We start from the raw sequence: 15,013 nt of genomic DNA, 5'->3' as shown, positions 1-15,013 counted from the left end.
TGCAAAGTTTTAGCAAATTTGACTTCTTTTTTTATATGTCATAGATTTTGCAGCAAACATTTGCTAAAAATTTGCATGCAACCTGGTCTTGCTTAATCAGTCAGGGGACTTACTTAAACAAGTGATTTTCTAAATCACTGATTCAAGTAACATTATTTACATAAAAGTTGGAAGTTAGAGTTGTCTTTCTTTAATAATCACCTAGTTAAGTAGTACAAATTAATCACTAGAAGAAGTGATCAAATTTTATTTTAGCTTTAAATATAGAATACTAATAATCCAGGGACTAATTATGTTTCTAAACTTATCAGAACCAACATCTGTGTTGTCTAGGATGACCAGGTCATTTCAGGTGATGACCTTGTACTGAATCTAGAATAATGACAAAAAAATCACTTGTTTAAGTATCTGACCTCAATTTCCTTCCCAAAAATCACTTCTTTAAGTATCATTCTTTTAATAACCCCCACTAATTTCAACACCCCTGAAACAGTGGAATTTTTATCGTGAACAGTAGAATTTTATTACATAATCAGAAAGATGAAACCTTGAAAAATACTCCCACTGCTGTGAAAACTCTTTTAAGAAAGTATCAGTTCATTATTTAAAGCCATTATTATAGCATTTTTTCAATTAAAATAGAATTTTCAGCTAAATGAGACATTAGTAACACACAGCCTGTTAACTGTTCAGTATACCATTTTCATAAGTTCTGTATATATTTTGTACTAATTAATAAAGATGATGCATATCATTATTTTTTAATATTTATGTCATTTATGATATATTTTAGAAATTTTATATAATGTACATTGTTGTCCATATTCTTTAAAACTTCTTCATTTGGTTTTTGGTCAATTATTTCCAATGACTAGTTTTCTTTAATATAAAGAGTGAAAAAAAATGTCAAGTACTGTACCTGAGTGTATTTAATTTCTGGATTCCTAATTGGTGGTGGAAAATTTGCCATTGTAAGATTAGTTACTGCTAAACGCCTTCAAAGTATGACAAGTTTCTTACTATCAACTTTCTATGTCACGTGATCTTGATATGTACTGAACCCTTACTCGATACTGGATATAATCGAACCAGTATAGAAGTTTACATAGTAACTTCCCTTGTATTTCCCGCCATATTTCCATTCACGAAAAACATGATTCTAAATATAAAAACCAATACCAATGTTCTAGTCAGTTGAAAAGTAAGACATGCACAACATTTAAAAGACTTAATTATTGTTTTTGGTTTTTACTCCAGAATGCTGTTATAATTACCTTGAACATGTGCCAACTTAAAATATAAAATTTACTTTTTCTGTTTTCTTGATAATGATATCATTAATAATTAACTTTCACTTTCGCTTTCAATTTTCTGGAAATAAAAATGTAACATGTGACAGGAATGTCTATTGGCAACCATTATGTTTGACTGGAAACATTTTCTCTGTGGAATTAGTGAGGTAAATTAATGTTTTAAATAGATTTTTGAAAAATACCAGAGGTTTAGTACGTACATTTGTTTAGCAGGTTGTATATATTCACATTCATGGGTATTAAACCCAAAATCAGATATCAATTTACAGTGATTAAACATCAAATTATGGTATAAGCTGTAATGAGCTATCCCATGTTGTGCAGCCCTCAAAGTAGCTTCTGAAATGACGTTGCCAGCTGGCCACCAGGGTTGTGATAGCATTTTTCGTTCAACTTAATGTGTATTCAGGTCTTTATGTGTAATCAGGTATTGGATATTTTTATGCCCCACCTATGATAGTAGAGGGGCATTATGTTTATTATGCCACCTAAGATATTGTGCCAACTACAATAGTAGAGGGGCAATTATGTTTTCTGGTCTGTGCCTTTGTTCGTCTGTCTGTTGGTCGTTTAGTCCCGCTTTAGGTAAGTTTTTGGTCAAGGTAGTTTTTGATGCAGTTGAAGTCCAATCAACTTTATAAACTTTGTACACATGTTCCCTATGATATAATCTTTCTAATTTAAATGCCAAATTAAAGTATTGATCCCAATTTCACGGTCCACTGAACAAAGAAAAAGATAGTGTGAAGCTCAGGTTAAAGTTTTGGATAAAGTTTTTGGTCAAGGTAGTTTTTGATGAAGTTGAAGTCCAATCAACTTGAAACTTAGTACACATGATCCTTATAATATGATCTTTCTAATTTTAATGCCAAATTAAAGTATTGACCCCAATTTCACACTCCACTGAACATGCAAAATGATAGTGTGAGTGGGGCATCCGTGTACTATGTACACATTCTTGTTATGCATGTTTTAACTAGTTGAACATTTTGCATGATTGTTGGTTTAATGCTGTTAGAATTTGCCTGAAAAAAACCCCACCTTAAGTGCTCCTTAAGTTGTCTCTTTTCTTGTTCTTATTTTCTCTTAATTACTAAAAAAGCATTCGAGACCACAATTATTTCATAATGCATTTCTTTAAGAACATAAATGAAAATTTAAAAAATACCATTTGCACTTTCTCAAAGAAACTTTTACAGTGTGTTGTACTACTTATGGGACATATTATATCAAAATTATAGAAAACTTCATCAGCTCTAACTCAAAATATGGACAATTTTATGTTTTAAAAGGGTGTCTTGAAATCTTTTGACAGCTTCTGAACTGCTAATTTTTAACCTTTTTCCACTGGACCAAAACAATACTTCCCTTTAAATTCTGGACCCAAATTTTTTTTACAGTGTAATTTAACCCCCAACTTGCAATTTGAAGCATTAAACATGGAGAAATAAATTTGGAAGGCGTATAAAAATTAATGGCAAGTAACCCATTGTCAACAGTAGGGACTATATTTGTGGACAACGAAAATCAAGGGATGACAATTGTGGTCTCGGACCAGCTTGAGTATTTTTTAAAAGGCTTCATTGTTTTATTAAGTTTTTGAAGAAAAATCAGCAATAGCTACTGGTATTAATAGTTAAAACAACACAAATGATAATTATGTAATTGAATTATTTTTTAATTGATTAAATGAGTATAAAACTAACCAAAACATTGGACAATGGTCATTGAATGATGAGAAAACTTTAAATAATGAATAAATGAATTCATTATTAACAATGTAACGAATGATTTATCATGTTATTAATTCATTTTTAACAATGTATTAAACGAATGATTTATCATGTTTAATCCAACCCAACAATTAATTAAAAATAGAAATTATTTAAATATATATATTATATCAAATATCATTGGATGCCAAATTGACTTCAAATGGGTGCCGATTTGACTAGATGCCGAATAAAACCGGTGCCTTATTGTTGCCGATTTGACTTGTACCTATTTTAAGTTCACCTGGCCGTGGCCCGAAGGGCCACATGAGCTTTTCTCATCAACTTTTACAAAAATCTTCTCCTGTGAAACTACTCGGCCAAATTTTACCAAACTTAGCCACAATCATCATTGGGGTATTTTGTTTAAAAAATGTGTACAATCCAACCCACAAAGATGGCCACCATGGCAAAAAATAGAACATAGGAGTTAAATGTTGATTTAGGCTTAAATCTCTGAAACCAAAGCATTTAGAGCAAATCTGACATGGGTTAAATTGTTTATTAGGTCATGATCTATCTGCCCTGAAATTTTCAGACAAATAGAACAACCTGTTGTTGGGTTGCTGCAAAAAATTAGTAATTTTAAGGAAATTTTGCAGTTTTTGGTTATTATCTTGAATATTATTATAGATAGAGTTAAACTGTAAACAGCAGTAATGTTCAGCAAAGTAAGATCTACAAATAAGTCAACATGTCCAAAATGGTCAGTTGACCCCGGAGTAATGTCCCTTTTTAATATAGTAAATTTTTAACAATTTTTCATAAGTTTTTGATTTATTTTTTTCAAAAATCTTCTCTGAAACTACCATTTAAGATGAATTTAACCAAAGTTGTAACCAATCATCACTAGGGTATTTAGTTTAAAAATTATATCTGATGACCCTGCCTGCGAACCAAGATGGCCGACATGGCTAATATTAGTACATATAGGGTAAAATGCAGTTGTTGGCTTATATATCTAAACTCAAAGCATTTTGAGTAAATCTTTTAAAAACAAAATTGTTCATTAGGTCCACATCTATATTTGCCCTATTTTTAATCCATTCAGGCAACCTGTTGTTGGATTACTGCCCCTTAATTGGTAATTTTAAGAACATTTTTCAGCATTTTGTTATTATCTTGAATATTATTATCGATAGAAATAAACTGTTAGAAGCAATAATGTACAGCAAAGTAAGACTAACATATAAGTTAATTAAACATGACCAAAATGGTCAATTGACCCCTTAAGGGCATACGATACAGTTTTGATCCTGTATTTACAAGTTCATGAAAATTTGCATATAGGCTATTTTCTACCTGATATAATGAAATAAAAAATTAACCTTCATGTGCTACTTTTGGAGTAAAATGAGGTCGAAATTTTGTATATTTGCTCAAAATTCAGATTTGTGGCCGTAAATTCGTTTTCGAAAGAAAGACATAACTTTTTTGTTATAAAAGATAAACACAAATTGTTTTTTGTTAAATAATCGGTAATTTCTGTATTTATACATATCCTAAAAAAATATGCATTTTTTATTCAGAAATAACTCATATTTATCAAATGTTCATGAATTGAGAAAAAAACGTCATTTTTTACTGCATGTTTATCAAAATTTAAAAAAATCCTCTATTTACAGTTTTATAAAATTTGGGTCACATAATCTCCCTGCAAAATGAAACAAAATGCCGTTTTGAAAAATAGGGGTCCATGAACTCGTTTTCAAATAAAATCAGTTTGAATGATAAAAATCAGTCGAAAAATGCATCTTTTCCCGATATGTCACAGTTCGACGTCGCGAAAATAACAAATTACGTTAGCAACGTCATTACCTTCCCTGTAACTGTATTGTATGGCTTTAAGGAGTTATTGCCCTTTATAATAAATTTTTAACAATTTTCATAAATTTTGTTGTTTACAAAATAATTTCCACTGAAAATTCTGCACCAAGTTCATTATAGATAGAGATAATTGTAAGCATCAAGAATGTTCAGTAAAGTAAGATCTACAAACACATCACAATCACCAATACACAATTTTGTCAGAATCCATCTGTGTCCTTTGTTTGATATGCACATAGACCAAGGTGAGTGACACAGGCCACTTAGAGCCTCTAGTTTTCTATCTAAACAACCCTTGCTATATAGGAATATAATTTTTTGTTTTGTGTTTTCATATATACTGTCGAGTGTAGAAAATAGTTTGTATAAATTACAATTAACAATCTGTGACATTTAGCGGTAGTCCAAAGCCAAGACTTTTGCAGAAGCACTGGTGATTGCCCCATAGGTCATGAACATCTGAAATTGTTTTTGAAATTGTAGCTGGTGTTTTATTAAATCTCTGTTGTAGACTTTGAGAACAAGTTACAAAATTGTCCCTGACCTTGTTTCATCTGTTTACTGACGAAATCGAGAATAAGGCTCAACCATGTGCTTTCAATATACACAATCTACAAATGCTAATTGGTTTCTTTCTAAGGGTATGTTAAATAGTCAAAGTTGTGACTGAGAGCAAAATACGAAAATAGATGTGGCATTTTCAGTCAATGCTTACAAATGACCTACAATTGCCTGATGCAATAAAGCACTGATAAAATCAAGATTAAATCTAAAAGGCACTTGAAATATAGTATAAATTTGTGTTACTTTCAAGAGCTCAGATAGATTTTTTTAACCTGACTGATCATGGCAAATTCTTCAGTTGCCAAATCTTCAATATTCTTAGATAGCCCATATCATGCGACCAGATATGCCTTTTTTGTTGCCAATTAGCTTATGAAGTCACCAAGGCGACCATTTCAGTAGACTGCATTTAGGGCTGTTGTGGAACTTGCACTTCCATGATGAAACTACAGATATCTGTCATCTAAATTTCCATTAAAATGTTCACTCTTGCTAAAATTGTAACAAATTCTTAAAACATGTTAAAAAAAAAAGCTATAAAATTAAACGAAAAAAACAAGACATAGCTGTTTATTTTATATAAATAATAAAAAATCTTCCTGTAAGAGAGTAATACAAGAACCAGATTTTTAATGACATTTACCAATTATAGAAAAAGGAATAGATGCCTATCTACCATGTCCACCAATTCTTTTCTTATGCTTAGTGTTCCTTAGTGGAATAGGCATTGAGTTTAACCCTTGTCCGTCAACGTACATGTACATTTAAAATGTATTGGAAACAAATTATAGATTTTAGTAAGAATCTACAATGTGGATGCTTATTAAAAAAACTGAATATTAAACCATAAGTCGAGGGAAAACAAACAACTCTATGTCCACAATAAAAACAATGACTAAACTAGCTACTACTAGTCCAGAAAATGATTTACAGAAAACTAAAGATAAAGATGTTTTGGTGGAGTTATGACATATAATGAGATAAAGTGGAGATAAGTCATAACACATTGATTTCCAGAAAATTTAAATAGGAAAATGAAAGTAAAAAAATTCTTAAAAATCAAATAAGGAAATTTTTATAAATTTGAAACCTGTGAGGACACTCCTTATATTTTATACTTACATATATAATGCTCTTAACACACAATGCTTTATACATCCAGAAATTAAGAACCAGCAACAATGGATGGTGGTCGTGAAAAAAAGAGGAAACCTAAAAACCCATCAGATGATGTAACCAAGAAACGACGGTTACATGACAGTTGTGTTGATGAGTTGAAGGAGATGACAGACAGGAATAATGATACATCTCTAAAAAGGGAGGAGAAAGAACCACCTACAATGGAACATACCCAGGAGGAGGATCATTCCAAAGGTTCTGGTAAGACAAATAGATTTATATGATATCAGTCATAAAGCAAAAATCAATAATCCTGATAGCCCACTGACTATTATTGTGACATAGGGGCATTATTATCTTGTCATGAAACTTGTTTGCTGTGTATAAAAAAGAAGATGTGGTACGATTGTGACATAGGGGCGTTATTATCTTGTCATGAAACTTGTTTGCTGTGTATAAAAAAGAAGATGTGGTACGATTGTGACATAGGGGCGTTATTATCTTGTCATGAAACTTGTTTGCTGTGTATAAAAAAGAAGATGTGGTACGATTGTGACATAGGGGCGTTATAATCTTGTCATGAAACTTGTTTGCTGTGTATGAAAAAGAAGATGTGGTACGATTGTGACATAGGGGCGTTATTATCTTGTCATGAAACTTGTTTGCTGTGTATGAAAAAGAAGATGTGGTACGATTGTGACATAGGGGCGTTATTATCTTGTCATGAAACTTGTTTGCTGTGTATGAAAAAGAAGATGTGGTACGATTGTGACATAGGGGCGTTATTATCTTGTCATGAAACTTGTTTGCTGTGTATGAAAAAGAAGATGTGGTGTGATTTTGACATAGGGGCGTTATTATCTTGTCATGAAACTTGTTTGCTGTGTATGAAAAAGAAGATGTGGTACGATTGTGACATAGGGGCGTTATTATCTTGTCATGAAACTTGTTTGCTGTGTATAAAAAAGAAGATGTGGTACGATTGCCAATGAGACAACTATCCACAAAAGTTCAAAATGACACAATCATTAACAACTATAGGTCACCGTATGGCCTTCAACAATGAGCAAAGCCCATACCAATGCATTATAATCATTTCCTACCAGTCATAGAATATTTATATGTATGCCATTCCATGAGTAATACATGTATTTATGATTGAACATTTTGAGCATATAGTTCATTTCTGGAATCATGTCTTTCACAGGAAAAGATTGTCAATTTTGCACGCCTTTATGACGACATTTAATAGAAAGGGCACCTGTCTCCTTGCTCTATTGAAGGTTACTAGCACTTTCATAATCATCATTCTGTAGGATACATGTAGTCATAATTCATTTTCTGTAAGTACATAATCATGATTGCCGTTTGAATGAGAGAGGGTGACCATCCTTTTAGATTAAAATTTCCCAAATATTTTGTGAAGAAGACATGTGTTTGAAATTTTATGCATACATTTTTGTCACTTGGTGATGGAAGTCACATGACAGATTCTTCTGAGAACCGTATCCTAGAACTGGCCTTCATGACATTTAGCAGCTCTCTCTCTTACAGAAATATTTTAGCGGAGGTATGTTAGCAGAAGCTCACAGTTTGGAATCTATGATCAGTTTATTTTCACTTGGTTTTTAAAAATTTTATTCACAGACCAAGAAGATTCAGATGGTGAAACAACCTATGAAATGAATCGACCTACTTTACTGCGACAACTGCAGACTATCCTAGGGGAATACCCAGACGATGAACAAATGTTGCGTGTAAGTTTTTATACCACCTCAAAAAAAAATTTGAATTGCTAAAAAAAAAGTAAGACCTAAAATTAAGAAAGCATGACAAAATGGTAAATTGACCCCTAAGGATCGAAGTAGTGCCCTTGATAGTTAATTTTTAACAACTTTCATTAATTTTGTAAATATTTTCCACTAAAACTACAGGGTCAAGTTCATTATAGAGATAATTGTAAGCCGGAAAAATTCCAGTGAAGTACGTAAGATCTTCACACACATCACCATTACCAAAACACAATTTTGTCATGAATCCGTCTGTGCCCTTTGTTTAATATGCACATAGACCAAGGTGAGTGACACATGCTCTTTAGAGCCTCTTATTTGACGGTCAGATTGGCCAATTTGGAATTCTAAGATGACTTCTGTGGGAAAAATAGCTGCTCTGCCTTATGAAAATCAATTGGTTTAGTTTTTATACGACCGCAAATTTTGAAAAAAATTTCGTCGTATATTGCTATCACGTTGGCGTCGTCGTCGTCGTCCGAATACTTTTAGTTTTCGCACTCTAACTTTAGTAAAAGTGAATATAAATCTATAAAATTTTATCACAAGGTTTATGACCACAAAAGGAAGGTTGGTATTGATTTTGGGAGTTTTGGTCCCAACATTTTAGGAATTAGGGGCCAAAAAGGGCCCAAATAAGCATTTTCTTGGTTTTCGCACTATAACTTTAGTTTAAGTTAATAGAAATCTATGAAATTTTGACACAAGGTTTATGACCACAAAAGAAAGGTTGGGATTGATTTTGGGAGTTTTGGTTTCAACAGTGTAGGAATTAGGGGCCAAAAAAGGGCCCAAATAAGCATTATTCTTGGTTTTCGCACAATAACTTTAGTTAAAGTAAATAGAAAATAATGAAATTTAAACACAATGTTTATGACCACAAAAGGAAGGTTGGTATTGATTTTGGGAGTTTAGGTCCCAACAGTTTAGGAATTAGGGGCCAAAAAGGGACCCAAATAAACATTTTCTTGGTTTTCACACCATAACTTTAGTATAAGTAAATAGAAATCTATGAAATTTAAACACAAGGTTTATGACCATAAAAGGAAGGTTGGTAATGATTTTGGGAGTTTTGGTCCCAACAGTTTAGGAATAAGGGGCCCTAAAGGTCCAAAATTAAACTTTGTTTGATTTCATCAAAATCGAATAATTGGGGTTCTTTGATATGCCGAATCGAACTGTGTATGTAGATTTTTAACTTTTGGTCCCGTTTTCAAATTGGTCTACATTAAGGTCCAAAGGGTCCAAAATTAAACTTCGTTTGATTTTGACAAAAAATTAATCGGTTGGGTTCTTTGATATGCTGAATCTAAAAATGTACTTAGATTCTTGATTATCGGCCCAGTTTTCAAGTTGGTCCAAATCGGGGTCCAAAATTAAACTTTGTTTGATTTCATCAAAAGTTGAATAAATGGGGTTCTTTGATATGCCAAATCTAACTGTGTATGTAGATTCCTCATTTTTGGTCTTGTTTTCAAATTGGTCTACATTAAAGTCCAAAGGGTCCAAAATTAAACTTAGTTTGATTTTAACAAAAATTGAAATCTTGGGGTTCTTTGATATGCTGAATCCAAACATGTACTTAGATTTTTGATTATGGGCCCAGTTTTCAAGTTGGTCCAAATCAGGATTTAAAATTATTATATTAAGTTTTGTGCAATAGCAAGTCTTTTCAATTGCACAGTATTGCGCAATGGCAAGAAATATCTTATTGCAAAATATTGTGAAATAGCAATTTTGTTTTTAATTAGAGTTATCTTTCTTTGTCCAGAATAGTAAGCAAGAAATATCTAATTGTAAGAATTTTTTTTATTTGGAGTTATCTTTCTTTGTCCAGAATCAACTTAAATCTTTGTTATATATACAATATACAATGTATATTCACTTTTTACTACCAACTGATAAATTAAAATAATCTTTACCATTCAGTGATAACAAGCAGTTTTTTTACATCTTAATATTTTATGATGTATTTAAATGAGTAGTCATTGTTGCAAACTCCATTAGAAATTTTAATTGAGATTAGTTTTGGAATAAGGGAAAGGGGGATGTGATTAAAAAAAATGGGTTCAATTTTCTCATTTGAAATTTCATAAATAAAAAGAAAATTTCTTCAAACATTTTTTTGAGAGGAATAATATTCAACAGCATAGTGAATTGCTCTAAGAGAAAACAAAAATTTTAATTTCATTAGAACACATTCATTCTGTGTCAGAAACCTATGCTGTGTCAACTATTTAATCACAATCCAAATTTAGAGCTGAATCCAGCTTGAATGTTATGTCCATACTTGCCCCAACCGTTCAGGGTTCAACCTCTGCGGTCCTATAAAGCTACGCCCTGCGGAGCATCTGGTTTGGTTTCTGCTTTGATGATTGAAGCCATTTGCAGCTATGATTAAAGGGGTGAAGTATCTGCAATTTTTATTTTATTTTTAATAGAAAAAACTGAAGATATTAGCCAAAATTATATTACCTCAGTGTAGTTGGATGTCTTTTATTTGGTGTTTCTTTGCAAGTTATCTACAATTAAGAATCTGTTATCTAATGCAAATCATAGATATAACAATTATTATAATTTACATAATTGAGTTGTTTTTAGTATAATTTGGCAGAATTATAATACCCATACCTGCCAACCTCTGAAACTTTGAAAGAGGGAGATCTCCGCCCCAGCTATGACAGCTGAGTTGGAGATTTTGCGCGAACGACAAATTGTTTATTGGACAGTAGAATGCTTCTGCTCCATAAATATGGGCTGTTTTTGACATAACAATGCACATATATCGGGTACTAGCACCATAAAGTCATGCTAAATTACTGAAATCTTCACAATTTGAGCATTTTAGTTAAATTTTAGACGGTTTTCGTGTAAAACGGAAGTGGCCGCATTCGTGTTCATCCCTAATATTAAAATTTAAGTTGTATTTTATGATAATACATAATATACATAAAGGTTGAGGATGAACACCGATGCGGCCACTTTCATTTTTGACAAAAACTATCTGAAAAGTGACATTTTTCTGCATATTTGGTAGATTTTTCATGTTTGAGCTTGAATCTGATCGTTTTTAATGACTAAAAAAATAGACACTGAAGTGTTTAAAAAGTGGTCAAAATCTTTCGTCAGATGAACCTGAAATTTTAGGCCAAAATTGGTCCTTAACCGGATCTACTCCTTTTAATATGTTGTTTATACTGATGACATAATGGAGGTCAATTTAAATAATGTCGATTTTGACTTGTACCATTCAGGAGTTATGGTTTTTGAAAGATGGAAAAATGGTGTTTCCATTCATGTTGTTGCATTTACTCATGAACCATTCAACCTTAGCTTTTCAAATTTTAATATGTTGATACTGACAACAAAATGGAGGTCAAATTTGATATCAACGATTTTCACTTTTACTGTTCATCAGCTATATATGGTTCTTGATATTGCCAGGACACAAATAAATGTTAATAAATCCGGTTTGCTGTCATTGTGACAGCCTCTTGTTGGTTATTATCTTGAATATAATTATAGATAGAGATAAACTGTAAACAGCAATAATGTACAGCATAGTAATTAAGATCTACAAATAAGTCAACATGACCAAATTGGTCAGTTGACCCCTTAAGGAGTTATTGTCCTTTATAGTCAGTTTTTAACTAGTTTTATGTAAATTTGTGGAATCATTTACAAGAATGCACAAGCTGAAATGTTTCGCCTTCTTAACTAATCATTGATATTATGTTGATAGTCTTAAGTATAAAGCTTTATTAAAAACTGTCACACAAACTTAACATTAACCAAGACAACTAAACAAAGACCAATGAACCATGAAAATAAGGTCAAGGTCAGATGAACCATGCCAGACAGACGTGTACAGCAAATATAGTTGACCTATTACCTATAGTTTAAGAAAAATAGACCAAAACACAAAAACTTAACACTGAGCAATGAACCGTGAAAATGAGGTCGAGATCAAATAAAACCTGCACAACTGACATATAGATCATAAAATATTTCCATACACCAAATATGGTTGACCTATGGCATATAGTATTAGATAAAAGACCAAAATTCAAAAACTTAACTTTGACCACTCAACCATGAAAATCAGGTCAAGGTCAGATGACAACTGCACGCTAGACATGTTCACCTTACAATCATTCAATACAACAAATAAAGTAGATTTATTGCATAAAGTATGAAAAAAAACGACCAAAACACAAAAAACTTAACTATAACCACTGAACCATGAAAATGAGGTCAAGGTCAGATGACACCTGCCAGTTGGACATGCACACCTTGCAGTCCTTCCATACACCAAATATACTAGCCTTATTGCTTATAGTATCTGAGATATGGACTTGACCACCAAAACTTAACCTTGTTCACTGATCCATGAAATGAGGTTGAGATCAAGTGAAAACTGTCTGACAGGCATGAGGACTTTGCAAAGTATGCACATATCAAATATAATTATCCTATTAACTTTTTTTTCAAGTGGTCATAGAACCATGAAAATGAGGTCAAGGACATTTGACATGTGACTGAAGGAAACTTCGTAACATGAGGCATCCATAAACAAAGTATGAAGCATCCAGGTCTTCCACCTTCTAAAATATAAAGTCTCACAAAAAGATAGCTAACACCGCCACCAGATCACTATCCCTATTTCGAGCTTTCTGCAACAAAGTGGCATGCTCGACAAAAATCTTCTCCTCTGAAGCTCAGGTCAAGGTCAGATGACATCTGCATGCTAGACATGTTCACCTTACAATCATTCAATACAACAAATAAAGTAGATTTATTGCATAAAGTATGAAAAAAAACGACCAAAACACAAAAAACTTAACTATAACCACTGAATTATGAAAATGAGGTCAAGGTCAGATGACACCTGCCAGTTGGACATGCACACATTGCAGTCCTTCCATACACCAAATATACTAGCCTTATTGCTTATAGTATCTGAGATATGGACTTGACCACCAAAACTTAACCTTGTTCACTGATCCATGAAATGAGGTTGAGATCAAGTGAAAACTGTCTGACAGGCATGAGGACTTTGCAAAGTATGCACATATCAAATATAATTATCCTATTAACTTTTGTTTCAAGTGGTCATAGAACCATGAAAATGAGGTCAAGGACATTTGACATGTGACTGACAGAAACTTTGTAACATGAGGCATCCATAAACAAAGTATGAAGCATCCAGATCTTCCACCTTCTAAAATATAAAGTCTCACAAAAAGATAGCTAACACCGCCACCGGATCACTATCCCTATGTCGAGCTTTCTGCAAAAAGTGGCATGCTCGACAAAAATCTTCTCCTCTGAAGCTACTAAGACAAATTTAACCAAACTTGTCCACAATCCTCATAAGGGTATCTATTTATTTTATTGTCCATTGGGTCAAGATCTATCTGCCCTTAAAATTTCAGACTTCACAGGCAACTTGTTGTTGGGTTGCTGTCCCTGAATTGGTAATTTAATGAAAATTTTGGAGCTTTTGGTTATTATCTTGAATATTATTATAGATAGAGATATTTAACTGTAAATAGCAATAATGTTCAGCAAAGTAAGATTTACTAATAAGTCAACATTACTGATATGGTCAGTTGACCCCTTTAGAAGTTATTGCCCTTTATAGTCAATTTTTGGGATACGATTGCTTTCAAGCAATCTGTAGACTTATACCGTTGGCTCAGAGCATTGCCCTCACTTCAATCGTTTTATTCTAAACATGAAGGAACATCTCAGATTCTTATAATTGTCTTGCTTTAAAAGGAAAAAACAAACAAAAAGATTGAACTTAAACAACTTTTTCATAATCTTCATGTTTGACATTTCTCTTGACTTATATGTGTGTTCCAACACGGAACATCAGAATTAAGCAGTATTTATATTAAGTGTTTTTTTATAAATTTAGAAACACGTCAGAGGGAATTCCTTAGTTGTGATAAAAATGCGAGAGTTCTCTGAATTCCGATAAATCTATTTCTGTCATTTTAGAACTGAAGTGGAGTTTTTCTTATATTTGTTACCGTTATGAAACTGATATTTGAGATTGTACTTCGATAAATAAAAAGAGAACCATCTAGGTCATTTAATAAACATTTTTAATATACGTTCTTGTTCCAGGGGTTTGTTTTGATAATTATGAGCATGCGTATAGTTTTCTTGACTTCAAGGGGTATTAGATTGAATGGTTGCTCTGGATTCCCCACTCAATTTATTAATTTATAACTCATTGGATCTTTTCTATGTATGTCTGCTATTGAGGGTTATTGTTGTTGCATAATTTTAAATCATATGCATCATTTAAATTAAAATAAATGTATTCCTCATCGTCAAGTTGTAACGAGAACACCCCTTCAGGCGAAATGGAGTCTTCCATATTATCGTTTCGCGTTGTCTCCCTTCCAGAAGTGAATTTTGAATCAACCAGCATTAGCTCGTTCTGTCGATAAGAGTAGTATTATATTGAAATCGATCGCAATTTAAACCGAGGAATGTGTACGGAAAGGAGTCATGATCACTGACTCAAAGGAATTAAAATATTTAAAGAGTTAGGAATGGGGTTCCTCCTAGAATTAAAGTAGGAAAATAGGTGATCAGATACAAAGTGAAAATT

General features: G+C 32.4%; 2 protein-coding genes across 3 annotated transcripts in view; one reads left to right on the top strand and one right to left on the bottom strand.

The window, feature by feature from the left end:
* LOC134716408 (retinal dehydrogenase 2-like) overlaps positions 1–1,079 on the bottom strand; it is a 38,530-nt gene extending 37,451 nt beyond the window's left edge. For both annotated transcript variants that reach the window (XR_010106881.1, XM_063579396.1), the window contains exon 1: positions 920–1,079. Coding sequence is in view for 1 of the 2 variants with exons in the window: in XM_063579396.1 (XP_063435466.1) it covers positions 920–970 (51 nt within the window). In the remaining variant the exon portion in view is untranslated. The remainder of the gene's footprint in view (positions 1–919) is intronic.
* A 5,484-nt stretch (positions 1,080–6,563) lies between these two features.
* LOC134716407 (sacsin-like) overlaps positions 6,564–15,013 on the top strand; it is a 142,814-nt gene continuing 134,364 nt past the window's right edge. Inside the window, exon 1 of the mRNA XM_063579395.1 lies at positions 6,564–6,856. Within this exon, the coding sequence (XP_063435465.1) occupies positions 6,658–6,856 (199 nt within the window). The 5' untranslated portion in view covers positions 6,564–6,657. The remainder of the gene's footprint in view (positions 6,857–15,013) is intronic.

Source organism: Mytilus trossulus, chromosome 4 (genome assembly GCF_036588685.1).
Source record: "Mytilus trossulus isolate FHL-02 chromosome 4, PNRI_Mtr1.1.1.hap1, whole genome shotgun sequence".
Taxonomy (NCBI): Eukaryota; Metazoa; Mollusca; class Bivalvia; order Mytilida; family Mytilidae; genus Mytilus; species Mytilus trossulus.
Note: the sequence above shows the minus strand (reverse complement) of the source record. Positions and strands in the feature narration are given on the sequence as shown.